The sequence below is a fragment of the Neodiprion pinetum genome, chromosome 4, assembly GCF_021155775.2.
Source record: "Neodiprion pinetum isolate iyNeoPine1 chromosome 4, iyNeoPine1.2, whole genome shotgun sequence".
In the NCBI taxonomy this organism is placed as follows: domain Eukaryota; kingdom Metazoa; phylum Arthropoda; class Insecta; order Hymenoptera; family Diprionidae; genus Neodiprion; species Neodiprion pinetum.
Genome location: NC_060235.2, coordinates 39,438,758 through 39,458,939, shown reverse-complemented (window position 1 = coordinate 39,458,939; position 20,182 = coordinate 39,438,758). Strand labels below are relative to the sequence as shown.

At 39.0% G+C, this 20,182-nt stretch overlaps 2 protein-coding genes across 6 annotated transcripts in view; one reads left to right on the top strand and one right to left on the bottom strand.

Annotated features, from left to right (window-relative positions):
• The window catches only part of spg (dedicator of cytokinesis spg), a 33,544-nt gene that overhangs the window by 10,208 nt on the left and 3,154 nt on the right, over positions 1–20,182 (top strand). Inside the window, exons 2-14 of one of the 2 annotated variants that reach the window (XM_046623684.1) lie at positions 568–651; positions 830–1,023; positions 1,442–1,590; positions 14,883–14,967; positions 15,186–15,644; positions 15,771–16,070; positions 16,166–16,370; positions 16,503–16,685; positions 16,890–18,612; positions 18,744–18,761; positions 18,859–19,021; positions 19,432–19,869; positions 19,977–20,118. In XM_046623684.1, the coding sequence (XP_046479640.1) occupies positions 568–651; positions 830–1,023; positions 1,442–1,590; positions 14,883–14,967; positions 15,186–15,644; positions 15,771–16,070; positions 16,166–16,370; positions 16,503–16,685; positions 16,890–18,612; positions 18,744–18,761; positions 18,859–19,021; positions 19,432–19,869; positions 19,977–20,118 (4,143 nt within the window). The remainder of the gene's footprint in view (positions 1–567; positions 652–829; positions 1,024–1,441; positions 1,591–14,882; positions 14,968–15,185; positions 15,645–15,770; positions 16,071–16,165; positions 16,371–16,502; positions 16,686–16,889; positions 18,613–18,743; positions 18,762–18,858; positions 19,022–19,431; positions 19,870–19,976; positions 20,119–20,182) is intronic. The other variant, XM_046623685.1, reaches the window with a different exon arrangement.
• Positions 1,697–10,395, bottom strand: Inx3 (innexin 3). 4 transcript variants are annotated; one of them, XM_046623691.2, is made up of 5 exons: positions 10,256–10,395; positions 5,962–6,143; positions 4,754–5,178; positions 4,211–4,606; positions 1,697–4,106 (listed from the first exon to the last, which is right to left on the bottom strand). In XM_046623691.2, exons 2-5 carry the CDS (start codon positions 6,122–6,124, stop codon positions 3,900–3,902), a joined length of 1,191 nt encoding a protein of 396 aa, XP_046479647.1. In that variant the 5' UTR covers positions 6,125–6,143; positions 10,256–10,395; the 3' UTR covers positions 1,697–3,899. The 4 variants fall into 4 exon arrangements, with proteins under 4 accessions (XP_046479647.1, XP_046479643.1, XP_046479646.1 ...); XM_046623687.2 differs by lacking the exon at positions 10,256–10,395 and adding an exon at positions 8,793–9,039; XM_046623690.2 differs by lacking the exon at positions 10,256–10,395 and adding an exon at positions 8,014–8,248.

Here is a 20,182-nt window from a genome sequence, read left to right as displayed (position 1 = left end):
TGTACATTCATGCGAAAAATTATGAAGCTAATCTGAGATATCGACGTAGAATCTTGATCGAGATGTCATGGAATGCGCTATATATTAATAATAGCAAAAATAATAATATTGTATGGAGAAATATTATTTGAAAAAAAAATTATATTTTTTTATGTACGTACATAAAATATGATTCAAATCTGCGGTTCGTTGCATTATTGCACTCCTACCGGCTAAATATTATTGTTATATTCGTCTTTGCAATTGTCTGCTTTGTTCCCTCGATACTCGTATTACATTCGTTATCTTAGCTGCAATTTCTTGGTCAGCTATAATCGGCATTCAGCATCATAGGGAATTTCATGCCAACTCTACGTGCGATTAATCGGCCCTGAGCGTTTTTGATTTCGTTAATCTTATCTTTTCATCTTGAACGCGTTCAAAAAAGAACCTGTGATTTTTTTCAGATCATTCTATAATATCAAAGACTGACAAAAACTGAAATTAATATGAACGAAGTATAAATAATGATAATTATTTTCACATGTTCATATTGCTATATTCAAATTCCTTTCTATCAATTTTCAGCCCTCTATAACTGGAGAGGAGACACGCGGTATGGTTTGCCATTGGAAATTGGAGAGACTGTCCAGATTTTGGAGGAATGCGCTGGTAAGTTGAGGATGATAATGTTGCGCTGAAAAAAAACACGATACATACCGGCATGATTTTTGCAAATATGAAACAGATTAGAGTGATTCGTTGCTTTGAACAAACCGCAATCGTATTTCGATTCGCAAATTACTCACATATGTGTTATAAAGTACGTTTAAAATTATTGTGTTTTCAGGATGGTTTCGGGGATTCACAACAAAAAATCGGACGGTCAGAGGGATTTTTCCAAGTTCTTACGTACAGCTGAAAGCCTGCAAAATCGAGAACGAAGGATTATTCGAATCGGTTATCCCTCTGGAAGATCCTGTTGTCCGAGAAGTTACTTTGGTACTCAGAGAATGGGGAGGAATTTGGAAAAGACTATACGTGGTGCGTTCTCTGTTTTCAAAATTTTAAAAACCCTCATATTTTCATGTAATAACCGAGGGTTTTAAAATCGTTAATCACGAATCTGAATTTTAAGTTCGGAATCCAAATTGGATATTATTCTTTTTTTTTTTTTTCTCCATGAACTTCGAACCTGCAGTCTGCGAACATCAAGTTCGAGGGCTGGCTCATGGCCACTCTAAAAACGCTTGTTATTATGTGTATGATCTATACTTTAGCATCCCAAGTTCTATAAATATCGTTATTTATCGTTACGTACCGCGTTTCAACCGTGCCGAAAATTATTACTTGTCTCGACAAGTAATGAAAAAATGGCTCAAAGCATAGTGCCAGCCTTTTGTTGCGTGTGTTCTTGATCATATCTAACATTCAGTAATTCGAAATGAAAAATCATTTTCAGGAAAGAGAAACGTACAAATTCAACACCCTGCGAAAAGTGATGCGAGAATTGTTGGAATGGAGACGGCAACTTTTGGGCGGCACGCTGACGAGCGATCAAACTCGGGAGCTAAAATTACGAATCATCAACAAAGTGGACTGGGGAAATCGGTGAGTCGATATTTTTCTCACATTATTTTACTGTAGCCGATGAAATTGATTCGCCGCTTCTTCGCTCCAAATGAATTATTACACATAGAAAGAAATAAACCGTCGGTAAGTTACAAGCATTCTGTTTATTGAATTAAAAAAAATTTTTTTTTGTTTAATTATCTAATTTTTCATTCGTTTGTCGGTGTTTTATTACATGTATATAATTTTATAATATAATATCTATAGCTATCTAAGGCGTTGCACAAACTGGCAGTCTTTCTCTCACTTTCCGTGCGATTTTTACAAGTGAGCGTTATTATAGTATTACAATTGTTTTCTCCGCTCGTAAAATATCAAAGATCATACGCTAATATCACTAAATTCTATACGAAACTTTCTCGATATGAGTAATTCTGCGTTACCCAATCGATCACGTCTCTCTTATTTTAGTTTATTCCTTTCTCTTCTTTGAGTTTTACTTCAACAACTATATTTACCTAAGTATATCACTCGTGTAATGAAGATGAATCCTTATATTCAACGATACTCTAATCTAGTTGCTAAAAAAATAATCGTAGTATTCTTCTCTCTGTGTTTGTTTAGCTAGAATCGTTGTTTAACGTAAAAAATACAAAAATTCATGGACACGAAAACCTGCTTAGTTATTATACATATATATATATATATATATTTGCGGAAAATTGCAAAACGATATTTAATCAGCAATTGAATAAAGAAAAAGGCAACGAGAAAAAAAACTGTATACATGTTATTCTCGAGGAATGAATACGTGGTTATACTTTATCCAAGATATAACGTTACACATTTTTTATAGGCTATAACGCTTCAGATGAGATTTACATATAAATGGAAAACAGGTTCTAATAATATATATAACGTGTGTATATTTATATTATATCGATCCAGGTCAGTCACAGTAGATAGTATGCCGTTTATCCCGAATTACAGAAGTATAATTGCCCGTTGGCAATATATTTTGTAATGTATAATACTTTTATATACTATATCGCGTATACTGCGAAAACAGTAAACGCTTTTTTTCCTTCTCTTTGTTGATATTTATCAGATATTATGCGTGAGTTTTGATGACAGTGATGAGATTATGGTTCAAAATTAGAAGGCCTGATGTAAGAAAGGAAAACGCGTCTTCGGTAATCCGTTGAAATGATGTTTACTTAGATTTAATTTGATAAAGAGTAAAACGAAACGAATCGTCGAGCAAGTTACCCAGTAATAAAGCCCACTAGTAAATTTAATACTAATATTTGTGAATAGATTATTATCTTTCATAGGCGAAATTAGCCTAGAGTATTTACGCGATATTTAAAAAATGTACAATTACAATTTCTAGTGGATTACAGGAGTATACGATTCTCATTTTGATACACGACGAAGTAATGATAAAATGTCGAAGTGATGATTGGATGAACTTAAAGTAAAGAAAATCTCTAATGGCTCTGACAAACTTATAAACGCGATATTTGTGATGTTTTGATATCAATATTTTTGTTCAGAAGACAGGAACCGAATTAATTTAGAGCAAAATTTCATATCGCGCTTAGGACGAAACTCATTGTACGCCTGTTTTAGTCGACGCAATGCTTAGATTTAAAGCATTTTTATTTAATTGTTATTTTTTTTTTCTTTCTACACTTTCACATCGCGATCGATTGTTTATTATTGACGCACGCCCGTACATCATCCTCTTAAACAAATTATTAATGTATTCGAGACCGTTTAATCATTCATTCACCCCGCTATTATCATCTGTTGCAATTGTAAAAAATCGTTTAGCAACGATGAGATGAAGTAACTACAGCATTCGGATGCTAACAAAACATCGGATTTTTTTTCCTACCAAACACGTAAAGCGGACCAAAATTGCAAAAATACTTGGAGCACTTTTAACAGCGTTTTAATTGAAAATCGAGTAAGACAATCGTTCCTATAAAAATAACTGTTCATGGAGCGATTTTAAAGATAGATCATTACCTTAGCAAAATAATAAGTCATAATCGTATCGTTATTAATAATCCTATGAAATCTAATTAAATCGAAATCATTTATAGACCCATCCAATCGATACATTCGTATTTAATTAGCACGTATCGTTTACAGCGATACGTATAATTGTTTTGTAAGGAAAAGTCGAACTAAAGAAAATATGTGTTTGAATTTGAAATCGAAGTGAAGATAACTGTACTTCGATGATGATTGAACAAAATTTCGTTCACCTTCCCAATCAAATCAAAAAAGAACCAGGCGCTCTTCTCGCATCAATTTACCTCAATGTTTTATCACATGGTTTAGATTTCCGTGTCCTTGCCAAACTTTTCTATTTCCGGATATATAGGAGACATTTCTAAAGTACTCGGAGCCGATGGCACAGAGGTTGGTGAAGCTCCGCTACTAGATCCTAGGTGCAAACGACGCGATAATTCTTCCAAAATTTCTCTGAATATTGAGAGGTGCATATTCTGACCAAGGAAATGAAGTAGCAGAAAGTCTCCGACCTGAAAACATAATCAATGGGTTAATTACAGGATCACATATTTGAAGATGATCAAAGCAGGATAAATAAAAAATGTGAAAACTAGCAACCAATTGCAAAGCCCACCTGAGTCTTTCTGATAAGAGCGTTAACTTCGGCGGAGCTTCCAAATTTGAAACGCTTCTTCAATATGGCTTCGCGAGTGCTCGGTAGTAGAACAATAGCCATACTGTACAGGAGACCGATTCCCGAAAAAATGGCCAGAATGATAAACCAGAACCATAAAAAGATGTATATCTTTTCATTGAGAATGTTCAGGGCCAACACGCAGAGGAAATCCAATTTCTGAACGCCGCCGGACGGACCGAATTTGTGGAAATCGCATTTTGTCACGCGCGGGAATATCTCTATCATCGGATCTCTTCGTTTCTCCTGATCCATATTACTGAACGCAACCACTTCCGTTCCGTAAGTCAAAAACGCACCGCCCAAAAATGTGTCGATGAAAAATATGTTCCCAACCTGAAATCAAAAGAACAGTTATAAATTACATGCAACCCGAACGGAAAATCGTTCGTAAATTTAGCATCCAGCTTCTTCCAAGTTTCGTTTTAAAAGCTAAATATTGCATAAACGTGAAAAGAGTTTAAAGAAAAAAAGAAGCCTCACCACATTGACAAAGTTGAGAGCCTCGCAGAAGAAATATCCGGCTGCATAACTGTTGTGCAGGTGTAGAGTTTCGTACATGTACTGTACTAGCCGATTCGTTCTGACCAATCGTTCCTCCTTGGTTTCCACCAACGCGCCGCGGATTCCCTCGGATATATTTTTGACCTTGCCCTCTTCCCACTGTTTCCACATCCAATGTGGAATGTAGAATAGTATTCCTTGGAAAAATAGCATGAAAGGAACCCACTGGTAGTAGGAATGATACTTTCTATCGCCAGTGTCTGGACCGAGACCTGGATGCGCTGTGTCCGAGGGTATAGGCTTGAGACTTTTTCCAGGAATAGTGTAGCTGACCATCACCCAGCAATAGTTGTTCACCACGTGTCCCGGGACCGACGGATCCGATATACAATTTATCGGTTCACCTGGAGAGGGTTGAAAATCAAATTGACGAAAATTGTTCAGTCGTTCACTAACCGTTAACGATTATGATTACATAAATCTCGATTATCACAACTGGTCAAAACACCTCGAGGAACTTACGGTTCTTCGGAAACATAGGTCTGCAAAAAAATATTTCACTTGAGCTGCACTGGATGTATTTGGTAAATGTTATGTTTTCGAGTGTGCTGAATCCAAAAATTACTTTCATTTCCCTCCATCACGTACAGTCGCATAAAAAAGCGGTGATGAAAAAATCACCATTTCATTACAATGAACTAAATAATATTTCTTGATGAAATGTACTTGACATTTCATGTTCATTCTTTTTCCCTATGAAACCATTTCTTCTTCTCTTTGATACTTTTCCGATTACGGTTCCGTTTTCCAATTTCTGTTTCCCTTGTTTTTATTTATTTTTTTGAGTCTCACTTTAATACATATTAAATTGAAGTAAGAAATCACTTATGCATAAGATTTTCAGAAACAAGAATGGGATATCAGATTTCGAGTTAAACGGGAGTTTTGCGCTAAATGAAACCACAAACACGAATTCAAGAAAGGACCCAACGCGATGGAATTTTTGACAATTTTTTTTGGTGTCGGTGGTTAAAAATCGTTAACAAAACAGTGTAAGAAAAAAAAAAAAAAAAAACCAGTGTAGTTTTTTTGTTTACAGACCTGTGATATTGGATGCAACGTTAGTTTTGTTAAGATATACTCAATTCGGTAACATTAGGAATAAAAAGTGCGAAATGTTTACTCACCGATCAAACTGTTCGCTGTGACGATGATGCAACAGACGAATAGAATTGCAGAGGTGATTCGATAATGAGCCCGAAACACCATATTGTCGATTACAGCTTTGTCGATCAAGTATCGAACCTTGACGAACCCAGCTACAGCCGAGACCAGGCTGAAAACCGCCATTTTCGATCGTTTTTACACCCTGAAACAAGAATCGTGAACATGTTGAAACGTACAAGTCACAATAACAACGTTATATCATTTTTCAAATCATCCTTTACCACGAGAAGATACATTCTCTATCTACGCACATTTAATTTCTCGACGTTTCGATTTTTAAAACGTACCACATAAACAGACCCGTTCAATAAGAGAGTCCGATGAAACTTGTTATACGGCCAGAGTTTCGTTATTTAGTAAATTGGTACAAGTTGACTCAAAGCGCATGCCGTTACTCAGGGGTCAATCACAGCGTGTTTTACGGACCATTCGTCGTTGTTTCATTCTTCGTATAATACTTCCCAGTAGACCGAAAATGTTTCTACTTTAAAAGGTTCTTCAACGTCTTGTAATATTGCTCCATTAATATAAGAAAATTTTTGAATCTTTTGCACAAACTTTTTCGCGATAAGAATAAGGAGGAAAAATAAAAAGAAGAAATCAGTTTCGTTGCTTAGTGTAAACGTGACGCAAATCGTATTATTATTCCTGCAGGTATTCTTTACATATTTGTAGAAAACTGGCGCAAAGTTCAGATTAAATTTACTCCTTCGATCACCGGCATCATCGGGCTTTACTCGGATACTTATTACTCGTAACTGTTTACGGATCTCTGGGAATAACGCGCGTCGTTGTTCCCATCTCGCTGCGAAATTTTATCGAAAATGTTACAGCTTACGTAAATGATCTCCTGTTGTCTGCATCAGGAACAAAGCGGGTATTATAATAATAGCGACGTAAACTTATCTCGAGTGAAAGGACATAAACTGCTGCTGTTGGTGGGAGCTGCTGTAGCAACAAGTTCATATCTACGTCAGAATACACTGCGAGATGATTCAACCTCGGAAAAATGTCGTCCCTGATAATATACGTTACATCCTATGCACAGCCGACAGGAAGATGTGACAGTAATTATCATTAAATGATTTTAGAATGAAGAAAGAGAGCGAAAATTTTCTACTCACAATTAAATATCGAACCTTAATATCGTTGAAGCAAAAACATGTCGAAATGGAACGAGCTATCTGTGCTTAATAAACATATTACAGAACAAATTCAATTTCTTGTTATATAATCGCAGATGTTTGCAATATGTATGTTTAAAACGGTATTCATTACGCCTGCAGTGCGGCACAATAAACCGGCGACGGTTCTACGCTCTCCGCATGTGGCTAACAGATTTTTCTAACGTAATTGTATATTCCGGCTGAAATTGATTGCTTCAATCTTTGTTTGAGGCGGAGTTTTACGCCCCTGTTTTACCGACCGGAATATTATCGTTGTACTGTTTTTCAAATCCATTCGTCAAAGCAGACGAGATTATGATTTTCCTTCTCGCATTGGATGTAGTATCGTGTGACGAAAGTGGAGTACATTTTAGTAAACAAAACCAAGAAAAAATAAAGTATACTATAATTGCAATAATATCATCTTGAGGTATTCTGCTTATTACGTTATGCCTAAACATGGAAACGTTTGCCATGCGGTTTCCACGAAATTTGCATTAAACAAATGCGAGAAAAACGAGCATTATGAAATTCCACACACACGTATACTACGGAATGTATGTACGTATGAAGAAATGCGGATATCACTTCGATTTGTTAACTACAAGCTGTCGCTATTTCATTTCGTACAAATTTCATTTTTCCGTCTTCCTATTTTGAGGTAATTCTTTATGACGTTATGCAATGGTTCAGAGCACAAAGGTCTATTCGGTAGCTCCATTTTCGATCCATTTGGAAAACGGTACCGACCATTAACCAAGCGGCATTCCTTAACGAGTATAGCCGTAACAATAAGAGAAAATTGTGCCAAAATCTTCGGGATAATCGATAAGATATCGAAAATACCGTATAGATTAATTCCGTGCTGTCGTTGTTCGAAGCATGTGTCAACATTCCGCGAACTAACACAAGTAGAACGCAGCTCGTCAGTGTCTAATCACGAAATTCGTGGGCGTCGCGACCTTTATAACACAGTCGTACGATCTCCTGCACTCGCGTTACGTTGAAAGATAATTTTTTTTTTTTTATTCTTTATATTGTCCAATTTTAAGATTCCGCGGAATCTTATCAGACCGATGGCTCGATATTTACTGATCCGAATGTTGATTCGGCGTTCGGCGAATCATCCGGTGCGTCGAATTTCTATGGATTACTAGTACGCTCAGTTCCAGGAATTGACTCAACTTTCGTTTTTATACGACTTTCAAGATAGCCGGGTGACCGGTTTGCTCGCCTCTGTATCGTTGTGTAAACCCAGAAAGGCAGGCAGCCAAATACCGAGACGCGGTAGGAGGGTCGTCTGTCGGTCGAGAGAATATGTACGAGACAAGAAAGAAAATGAGAGAGATAGAGCGAGAGAGAAAGAGAAATGAACAGACGCCGCACGCCGGTCGGTGTAAATTGTCTAAATTCACTTCGTCAGTTTCCTTTCTTCCTATAAGCAGTCGAGAATCGGCGCAAGAAGCGTCGCGTATCCGTTGATAAAACAGAACAAAACAAAACAAAATAAAACAAATGAATCGAGACTCGGAAGGCAAACGGCGAAAAGAGATTCGAGAGGCAAAAGCCCTGCGGCAGTAATAAAATACTTTTATAGTAAAATGTTGCAGAGTGGGTATCCTTACAGCTCAAATGAGGTACGGCGCCAAGATATTTTTCTATTTCCCTGCAAGAAACACACACACGCGGTTATCTTCTTTCCGTCAATATTCCCAGTCGCGTCGTTGTTACATTGAAGTTAAGAGAGAAATAAAACAAATAAATCAAACCAAACCAACTGACGCACGCACTTATAAACCCGAGGAGAGACAACAAGCGTGTCGCACCAACGGGGCCCGTCGAACAACTGCCACGGCTCCGACCGTAGGGCCCGAGCCGGACGCCATCTTGATTCTTTCCTTGTTCGTGTTCCAACTTCCATGGAAAGCCGGGAAGGGGATGAGACGCGTTCATTACCTAGCATACGCTGCGGCTCTCTGCCCTTTTCGAAATACCTCATTGTGGCAATAAGGCATGGGAATCCCCTCAATCCTTTCTTACTACGTGAGGCGTCTGTCATCCTCCTTCCCTCTTTTCCCCTCCTCTATCCTATTCTGCAGTTCCATATATGTATAAACTGATCGTCACGTCGCTGGGTATAATCCCGTTGGTAATTTCTTATTCTCACACGTACAGAAACTTGACTTTTCTCGGTCAATTTCAACCGCTGTCAATAATGCTGATTGTGAGACTGCTATAAGTGGCGAGTGGATACCTACATCGACCGCAATTTGATATATTTCCCCAACTTATACTTTCCTCTTCTCTGTTGTTATTAAAATCCACTGCCGGGAGATAACCGCAATTATCGCGTAGCTTGGACAAATAAAACGACTTATAAGCGATGTTCCGCGCACATGATTTTCATTGCAATATTGAATTATTCTTCCGCTTTATCGTTTTCTGATATATACTCTTTGTACAATTTATTTTTTATTTTCTTCATTCTATTCGACCTTGAAAATTCTCGGTAGACACGAAGCCTCTTTTTAAACAGTGGTGCGATATTATTGTACAAGCGGTGGAAAACTCTTAATTAATATAATTTATAGTAAGCCTACAATAGTACAGGAATCGCTAATCGCGCTAAGAACACAACAGATTTTTAATGCTTGGAAAACGAATTTTCGCTTATACGTATACGTCTGAATTTACATTTACACACATAAGTATCCGTTAGTGCTATATACGTGTATTGCTTTGTTGCAGAACCGTACGTATGATAATTATAATAAGCTGCTTCTTCCTCGACTAGAAACTGTCACGTAATAAACGACGTCAATTCCCCTATCCAATTTACAATTAGTACAGTCCAATCAGTGTTGAAACAAAAACTGACGAAACCGAGGTTCAAAAGAACCACTTAAAAGTGCTACCTCGCTCATTTGACGATATTTTGAACAAGCCAGGGTATAGACCATTCCTCTGATACATAGCGTCGTTTCAAAATTGTTCATTTCTCTCGTCGCATCTCACGCGATAAAATTGTCGCATGCGTATAACGTACTACTTATGATATATAACATGTTGGTATGTATGTAGTACGTACATGCACGCACGTAGAGGCCAGGCGTAATCCAATATTACGTATTATACGTGGAAGGTTTTATCCTCCCCAGGTCGTTTCAGCTATTCCGTTGATCGTGAGTGCGCGCATGCTTGCCTCCGCAACGGCGACCGCAGCATCTCGACACGAAATCGTGATGTTGCGTTCTTGCTCCGACACATGGCCACGCTGCTGGTGGCCGGTCTGCTCTTTCCGCTGTACCACACCAGAGTCAAGGTTTGTGGCTCGGTGAATACGCCGCAACCATGCACGGAACCTGTTCAACTTCAGAACCATTGCCATTTCGGACTCGAGGATCCGTCTCTCGTCGGCTTTTGTTATACTATACCTCGATCCTTACAGCTCCGGGTCCCTTTTTAGGATCCTTTAAACCTCATTCGATTTCATTCGTTTCCTTACACCAAATAGGAAAGATCATGTTTCAACCAACCTTCGGTGTTGCATGGATTATGGCAAAGCGCGGAACTTTTTACGGCCTACCTCTGAGTACATGCTTCGTTTTTGCTGATGTTGCTACTGCTGCCCTGCCGATGCTACCGGTTTTATAATTGGCTCGAAGAGACGGACGTATGTTCGTTCAACCGTTTAACTAATTACATATTAGTATAACAGTGCTATTTCCTCGGTATTGCAGGATTGCCGAGAATGTGCCAACTTTAGTCGTTTTTTTATACTTCAAGTTTTTATACCTCTGCAATATAAGTATAATATAGGTATGTATATCAGGATAATTTGAATCGTTCCGCGTCGATTGACCCATATTTTTCATTTCCCTCTCTCCGATTTCGTTGTAATTCATTCAGCAGCAATACTTGTTACGGGTAATAAAAATCATTCTCAGTTACAATTGCATGTACAGATCAAGAATAAAGGGTTTCCCAATCTGACGTTGCAATGTCATGTGGCGGCAGTATTGTCATCGAAGATCCTGGAATAAGAGGAAATAATTATGTTCAGGTTTAACCGCATGTAAAGACACTTGCATTGCTGCAATATGGAAAATATGTGGTTCGGACTATCAGTTAACGAAGGCGCAGCTTCCCGGTTTCCGTTCACCATCGTATTATATCTCTGCGAACTCCCGTGGCCTATAACAGCTGAAATAATAGCCTACCCTACGACTATCTTTTATTTTTAGCCTGAACAGAGTAAATCGTCATGCTATATGGGGCTTAATTAAGACCGTTTGAGCTGGACTGCCATGCACAGCCCTCGCAGCCCTGACATCCATCGCAAATTGCCATTTTATGCCTGTGTGTGTGCGTGTGTGTGTAAGCGCACGTTTGCACGAATGGATATGAAGACTTTTTACAATGCGGCATGTGCAGTACGTACAGGTTTATTATTGTATATACATAACTTTCAGATTAACCCGGTTCATTGGTTGTGCAATAACTCTGCACACTCTGTTGTACCTTATTATACTTATCTTCGCAATTATCGTCGATGATGGATTGATTTCCTTCGAATATGAGGTGTCCTTTTACTTTGTCGATGTTTTAAGGGGAACGGTCGATTCGTCATTTACTTATATTCGGCAAACGAGATACGATAACGGTTTCTTCGTGTAGGTGGCGTGAAATAATCTTTATACGATATATCTTAAATAACAGGTGTGCAGTTATACGTACGAGAATCGGTTATAACTGAAACTAATGACTCGGAAGTCTGGACACGTTTTGTATAATGAAACCGCCTCGTCAGCTCGTATCTTGGTGTCTGTTTCTACTCAGGTATAGCTATGATGAATCGTTTATAATATAGTTAGGTAGGAAATTCCAGGTATACTTTATACAACGGTCTAAAAGCCGGGTTTAACATCGTCGAAACTGCGAATGCTGGGAGGTACGACTTGTAGGAAAGTATATCTGCCAATGTTTGAAGGAAGAATAGAGTTTATAACTGCGAAGGTATATTAGAGACCGAAGAGAGAACGTCGCGCTTCTAATTACACGTATCAACAGGCTTCTTTATTCTTCGTATCAACAGGCTTAAGACTAGTCGTTCTAATTCATTGAACAAACTCACCCATATACCTACATTACATACTTCAGGCGTTTAACTCTGAATCACGCACACGTGAAAATCAGACAAATTCTCAGCTGGGTAATGTGTATAACGAGCCCAGTCAATAGTAGATAAATATTTCTTATTTGCGCACTGCACTTTCTATGTACCACACGGTTGTAATATACTTTGGCTACAACTTGTTGACATGTTAATTACAGATATACTCGTTGATAGTCGGTGATCAAATTGAACTCTCTAAAAAGACATAGGCAATTGGACTTGACTTTGAGAGCTCCATTCAATTGATAAACAATCGATATAACTTTTGCTCCTCTTAAATATCATAATAATATTGATTTTCAAATTTGTCAAACTTACAAATACTGAAGATACTAAGCAACATGGAAGAATTTAAACATTATTGACCAGTATAATAAACCCAAAGCATATATTCATCTGATAGTTTCTCTTTAGCCACGAAGTTCGGTTGCAAGTGTGAAACAGTGGACACTATATCCGTAACTTGCACTTGTATTTATTTTGAAGAAATACTGAAAATTGCGGCATAGCTTCTTGTAAAGTTTATAAAATGTTGATTTGTACAGCGGCTGTGGTTAAATATAAAGTCTATATTAAAAACCATTCTACAAATCATTCTGAAACATTCCAACTGCCGGTTGAATAGCCGGGAGATGACGTCACGCCATAACTATATCCGTTTGCTGGTGAAATTCTTCTGGACGATGTTTCGTCGTGGAAATTCGGTCTACCGTAATCGTATATGTATACCTGCACCTATATGTACGAGTCCAGGTATATCCTCTGGGCATAACCAGCAAGACCCATTTTATACTGTAGGAAGACTGGTTTTGTATGAATGTGTACCTTACCCACAGCGTGTGCACGCGAGGTTACCTCGAGGACATAAAATCGGCTGATGTCCGTGCAGACGCTGCGAGTTGTATGTACAATCACTTTTATTCTACGTTACTGCGGAGGGGTGTGCTTTTATAGTGTCCATTTCATCAGCCGAGCACGACTGTAACTTTGAGGTTTTAGATCGGATCTCGAATCCAAAGGTCAAGGAAAAATGAAAGAGTTGGACTCGCCGTAGGTTTTCCGAGAACGTAACAGTGAAAAGCAAATATTGTAACCCTAGCGATCCTTCCTGAAATATGATTAACTTTACGATGCTATAGTCAGTCCTTACCGACCGAGTAAAGAAAGGAAAAAAGTTTTTCAACAATTTTCTTCGTCGTTATATCTAAATGGTAATTAAATGATATAATATTAAAAACAAGTGACATTCAACGCGGTCGGTAAAAACTGACTACAGCATCCTTTTAACTTCATTGCTTAGGTTATAAACTTCGAGAGCATAATAATTATGATGTCCGCAGCCAAGGCTTCGTTCGATGTCTGTTTTAACCGTTCGACAAGGATTTAACGATGCCTTTAGTTCGATTTTGTGGTCGCGATGCGATATTTTTTGAACGGGGCATAGGGTGAGCGGAGTCATAGATATAGGCGGTCACGAAACGACGGACATTGCCCGAACCTGTCTCCGCGCATTCAGGTCTCCGCAAGACTCGCCTGCATTCCTTTGGTGGGGGCAACCGAGGGGCCTGACGTTGGTCTCACGGGGCCCGAGCACGGGAACGATGGGACTTGCCTCACTCGATCGGGCGTGGGTCCTGTCTGGTACATTGAAATTCCCGGACGCACCTCGGCGTGCACAATACCGAGAAATTGTGCTATACTCTACGACCTACGGACACATATTATACATTATAAACCCTCCCATCAATCTCTTCCCTAATCACGGTTTTCACCTCGTGCTTGCAGGCACGCGTTTGCGTGATCCGAGTATCGCAAAAGTATATATAAATATCTATCGGTTGCAGCTTGTGTAACATATTTACGCAGGGTATATTTATCCAATTTTTAACGGTGACTCTTATATACTGTTTATCGGCTCAACGGGACACGAGTCGGATCGACACTTATCTCCGTATCGCAGCGAGGAGTTGACTTGCCGCGATTTCTGTGGATGCAAATGAATAGCACCTGTTGAGATAAATACTGGGCTACTTACACGTGGTACGTGTCTTTAATTGGCACGCATGCAACCCGGCAGAGACATATTAGCCGCCTCATAAAAAGGCTCCGTCATAATTATTGTCATTTGATTTCATACTCCGTATAATCTGTCAGGGATTAACTGATCACGCTATCGTATACGGGCATGTCATGTTACTGTTGATTGGGGATAATTTAAATAACACGTGTCAGAAATTTAATGAAAGGTCATGCGGCCATTTACAGTTATGGATTATTATAACTTAGTCATCCATTAATTCTACATTTTTTTAACGTACCCAATATTCTCGATCCTGCGATTCAGGTCAAAGACCCGCGGTCACCCCACCCCCGATTGCCCTTGACCTCGACCTGCAACTTACTGCCGTACAGGAGCATCAAACTCATGCATTTCCACTGGCGGATCAAGTCTGATTCGAAAGCGCTTACTTTCGCCCTGAAAAAATAAAATTTTCAATAAACTTGTATAAATTCTTTCTTTCTCTCATTTATGCTTCAGAAAACTCGGCTTGGACCTTGTGCCTCGGCAAGGATCACATATGGTAGATCCCGATACGATGTCTGTCATCGAATTATACCACGTGGTAAGTCACTTGGGTTTTTCGCATTCGCCTGTGATCGAAACACCGGCGTTACTCTCATGCGTACTGGGTTGCCTAGCTGCAAAAGGCGTACCGCATTCGTTCAGCAAAATCCTAGTTTATTCTAATACTCAGCTAAATTTAGAAAATGAAGACGAGTACGTCTGTATGGACGAAAAGTCATCGCATAAGTGAAATAAACAAATTATTCATTTTTTTAGCACGTGCAAAGCGCGGAAAATTCTCAAGGTGCATCAGCGCGCGGTACGTTAAGGCGCAAGGAACACAAGAAAGTTTTGACTCATCACTTGTACTTCAGTATGCGAGATTTTGGCCACACAATCGGGGAGGATGTTGAAATTTATTTTTCACTATACGACGCAAGGCACTCTCAGTACCTGAGCGAAAGATTTTTAGTCAGAATATCTAAGGAAGGTTTTTCCAACTATGTTGAAAAATTGCACAGCAACTGTACAATTTTTACCGATCTCGGTAACGCCGATTTGAGCAAAGATTTGTACATGGTTGCCCACGTAATGAGATGCGGACGAATGCTTTACTCGGATTCAGGAAAAAATAAGGCATGCAGCACCGTTTATCGGAGGCCACACGGAGTCGCTGTTTTGTGTTTGGCTGAAGCCACGCAGGATCACAGCGAAGAATCGGAAATGACTTTTAAGGTACAATGGGAATTTTTTAAAACATTATTTACGTACAAAGCATGTTGTTGGTCGTTTTAGGAAACGGTGCCTTTGAATAGTCTTGTATTTCCCATGGAAATTATACATCTGTGTATTGTATTTCAGGTATATCAGGGCGAAGAAAAGGAATTTCATCAATTGCACGAGCAAATAATTCGAAACAACAAATGTTCCCCCTTAACGGGACAGCCAAATTATGGCATCGTGGCATCTCTGCGTGTTTTGCATGGAGAGTTGTCTCAGGTTCGAGAAGAGCATCCCTTGTTATTCAAAAATATTTGCTTGACGAAGAAGCTCGGATTTTCAGACGTTATTATGCCGGGTGATGTGCGCAACGATTTGTATTTAAAATTGGAAAGGGGGGAGTTTGAGCGTGGTGGGAAATCTACAGCTAAAAATATAGAGGTAAGTGCTAGGCTCGGATATACCTGTGATGTATTGTATAATTTATGCTTTACATTCCACAAGAATTTCACTAAACCGAACTGCTGCAATTATAGGTCACCATATTAATGCTGGACGCGGAAGGTCAGCCCTTGGAAGGTTGCTTATTCGGAGCAGCTGGCATGGACGCGAGTTCGGAATACCAAAGTCTAATTATCTATCACTACAACAGTCCATCATGGGCTGAAACAATCCGGCTTGCAATTCCAATCGATAAATTTTACGGATCTCACGTACGCTTAGAATTCAGACACTGTTCCAGTGAGTATAACGATAAACAATAATGCTTTCAACATTAATGAAATTTCTTAAAAAATGTTTTATTGACTCGAACAGCCAGCTACTACATGTCCTAGTACAATAATCATTGTTTCTTTGTACTTGGTCGTCTAGCCCGTGAAAAGAACGACAAGAAGTTGTTTGGATTTGCGTTTGTTCGTTTGATGGAGCCGGGTGGAGCCACGCTGCAAGATGGTCAGCATGAACTCTACATCTACAAGTGCGAAGATCGTGCCAAGTTGGACACTCTCAGTTATCTGTCATTGCCAAGTAGCGCTCGAGAACCTAATTCTCCAGGTAACTATTATCTATACTGTAATACCATTTTTCACATACTACCGATTAATTGCCAGTACATTTGTCATAACGTGACTTTGGTAACGTTCAACCAAATTTAGTACAGGTTCTATTCAAAATTGGCATAGTGTAGAATCTGAGAAGTTTGCTCTAAATCTTATCATCCTACGGTATTAATAATTACAGAAAATATTCGTATTACAGGCACACCGCCGTTCACGAGATCGCACAAAGAGGCTGTATTTGTGCACTCTTTACTCTGCAGTACAAAACTAACACAAAATGTTGACCTGCTAAGTCTTCTACAGTGGAAAGAGCATCCGGAAAGAATATCCGAAGCCCTAGGACGAGTATTGAGATTAGGGGGTGAGGAGTTGGTTAAATTTCTTCAAGATATACTGGACGCGTTGTTTTCCATGTTCCATACAGAAGATGGGAACTCGACCGCTCACTCCGGCTTGGTATTTCAAGTCCTTGTTTCGATATTCAGTCTACTAGAGGATCCAAAATTCGAGCACTTCAAACCCGTCATGGATGCCTATATATCAGGTCATTTTGCAGCCGCTTTAGTTTACAAAGGGCTATTGAGCAGTGTGCAGCACTGCGCTGACTGGGTAACTGCTGCTGAGAAGCAAGAACCGATTATGAAGTGTTTTAGATCTCTGGAATACATATTCAAATTTATTATCCAGAGCCGTTTGCTGTTCTCCAGAGCAACCGCGGGTCAATACGAAGACAGCTTCAAGCGAGATTTATACTGTGTGTTTGCGGCGCTGAATAAAATGCTGAGTATATCATCTGACGTTGTACTTTTGTCGCAAGTGGCATTGCTTCTCTCAATTTCGGCAGTGTTCGAACAGCTTGTTGCCGTTTTACCGGTCCTAGAAGTGGCCAGACTAACATGCCAAATGCTTGATTCGCTGCCGCGAGAACCCCCTCCAGAGTTAATGCGGTCTAAGCTCACAGCCATAAAAAATATTGTCACATCTCAGCTCTTCCAAGACGATGAGAGCAGAAATTTATTATTGACCACAATTTGCAGACATCTAAGGGTACACTTAGCCAGAAGAGAAGAGCTTAGAGCTTGTACGGACATTTTAGGGGAACTTCTCAGCTTCCTTTATAAACGAGCACATGATACAAACAAAGTTAACAATTGCATACACCATGACGTTGAGACTCTGTGTCTTTCGACATTGGATATCTTGATTCAAACGATATTGATCGTGATCGATTCTAGCTGTCCCAATTTGGGATGTCTTGTCGGTTGTTTAATCGGTCTTCTTCAGCTCCTTGATGAGTATCACTATTCAAGACTGTGGGAAGAATTGACCCACGGCGGTGAGCGAAAACCATTGAAAGATTTCCTTTTAAGAGTGTTTCTAGTCTTCAGAGACCTGGTCAGACAAGAAATATTCCCTCCTGATTGGTTAGTGATCAGAATGCAAGCAAATAACATCATTTTGAGGTCGCTGCAAGAGCTGGCGCAACCGTTGGCCTTCAGATTTTTACACGGCAGCTTTGACTCTCAACTCTGGTCGACCTATTTCAATTTGGCTGTGGCCTATTTGACTCAACCTTCCCTTCAGTTGGAACAATTCTCTGAAGTGAAGAGGGAAAAGGTTGTTGAAAAATATGGTGACATGAGAGTTTTAATGGGATTTCAAATACTATCTATGTGGTCGCATTTGGGTGAACGAAAATTGGACTTTATTCCTGGAATGGTGGGACCGTTTCTAGAAGTTACTCTAGTGCCAGAGAGCGAGCTGAGAAAAGCAACTTTACATATATTTTTCGATATGATGGAATGCGAACAACGCGCTAGAGGCAGTTTTAAATCTGTTGAATCAGAATTAATCGATAAACTCGATATTCTAATCAGCGAGAACAAAGGTGACGACGAATATCGACAGTTATTTAATACCATGTAAGTATGTGTTGTAGAAACAAACAGTTTCTGCAACTTTTAACTGCAAACATAAAGATTTATATAATTTGTGTCATTGCTGCTAATTTCATTTTGAATAACGTGCAATGTTTAATTCCATGCGGCTATAGGGAGCACCTCAGTGCCGTGTAAGTCTGTGTGTCATATGAGAAAATTATGCTCGTTATTTTACTGTTCAACATACATTTAAATATGCTGACTTGTTTTTGTTGAACAAATTTTCAGATTGCTGGATAGAGTTCAATCAGAAGATCCAACGTGGAAAGATAGTGGTACAGCATTTATCACCTCTGTAACACGCTTGCTAGAAAGATTGCTAGATTACAGAAGCGTTATTCAAGGCGATGAGAACAGAGATAAGCGAATGTCTTGCACTGTGAATTTGTTGGTAGGTATAAGTGATACTTTAAAAATGTGTTTGCAGTCAATTCGATAGAGATGCATCGTTCTTACAGTCAAACTTAGTTTAGGTGCTTAAGTAACATACGTCTAGTTGAAGTAACAGATGGATATAAAATCAGTCTATTATTAATTGGCAATGTGTTAATGTCATTATGCTGTTTGTTAATTTGCTACTTGTAGCACTCGCGTGGCTTAGAGGGTGCTAAATATACCAACAGCAAATCATATTGAAGCGTTAGACACATGATGTTTTACAGAAAGTCTTGCGTCATTAAAGTTACTGGAAGATTCCTCAAGTTCTCTTTGTCTTCATTTGTCTCTTGAAAGACGAGTTTGTGTTGCCTCCAACACACTTATTGCATAACTAAAATGGGTATATTTCTGTGTTTCATCCAGAACTTTTACAAAAACGAGTTCAATCGAAAAGAAATGTATCTACGCTACATTTATAAACTTCACGACTTGCATCTGGCAGCTGAAAACTATACAGAAGCCGGCTTCACAATGAAATTATACGCCGATCAGCTAGGATGGGGAGCAACAACATTACCACCTGATCACGCACATCCACAGCAGCCAGAATGGCAAAGGAAAGAATTGCTCTATCATCAGATAATTCATTATTTCGATAGAGGCAAATGTTGGGAGAAAGGAATACCTTTGTGCAAAGAATTGGCTGTGTTGTACGAATCGAGATTATACGATTATGCTAAGCTTAGTCACATATTAAGAACCCAGGCAAGATTCTTGGATAATATTCTTACGCAACTGAGACCAGAGCCAGAGTACTTTAGAGTAGGCTTCTATGGACTAAGCTTTCCGCTATTCGTCAGGGTAAATTGATTATCTTTAATAACAAGATTTGAGCAAAATTGCGAACCTGAGCATATTGAAATAATCCGGCACATAATCATTGTCTTTTCTTTTGTTTTTTTTCTTAGAACAAACTATTCATTTATCGAGGTCTGGAGTACGAGAGGATTGGAGCTTTTACTCAACGATTGCAAACGGAATTTCCAAGCGCACAAATTCTGATGAAGAATTCACCACCCGACGAAACTATTATTTCTTCTGAGGGCCAATGTGAGTTTTATACTACATATATTATATTCTGTAACAATTCTCAATTTCCTAATTTCTGATCATG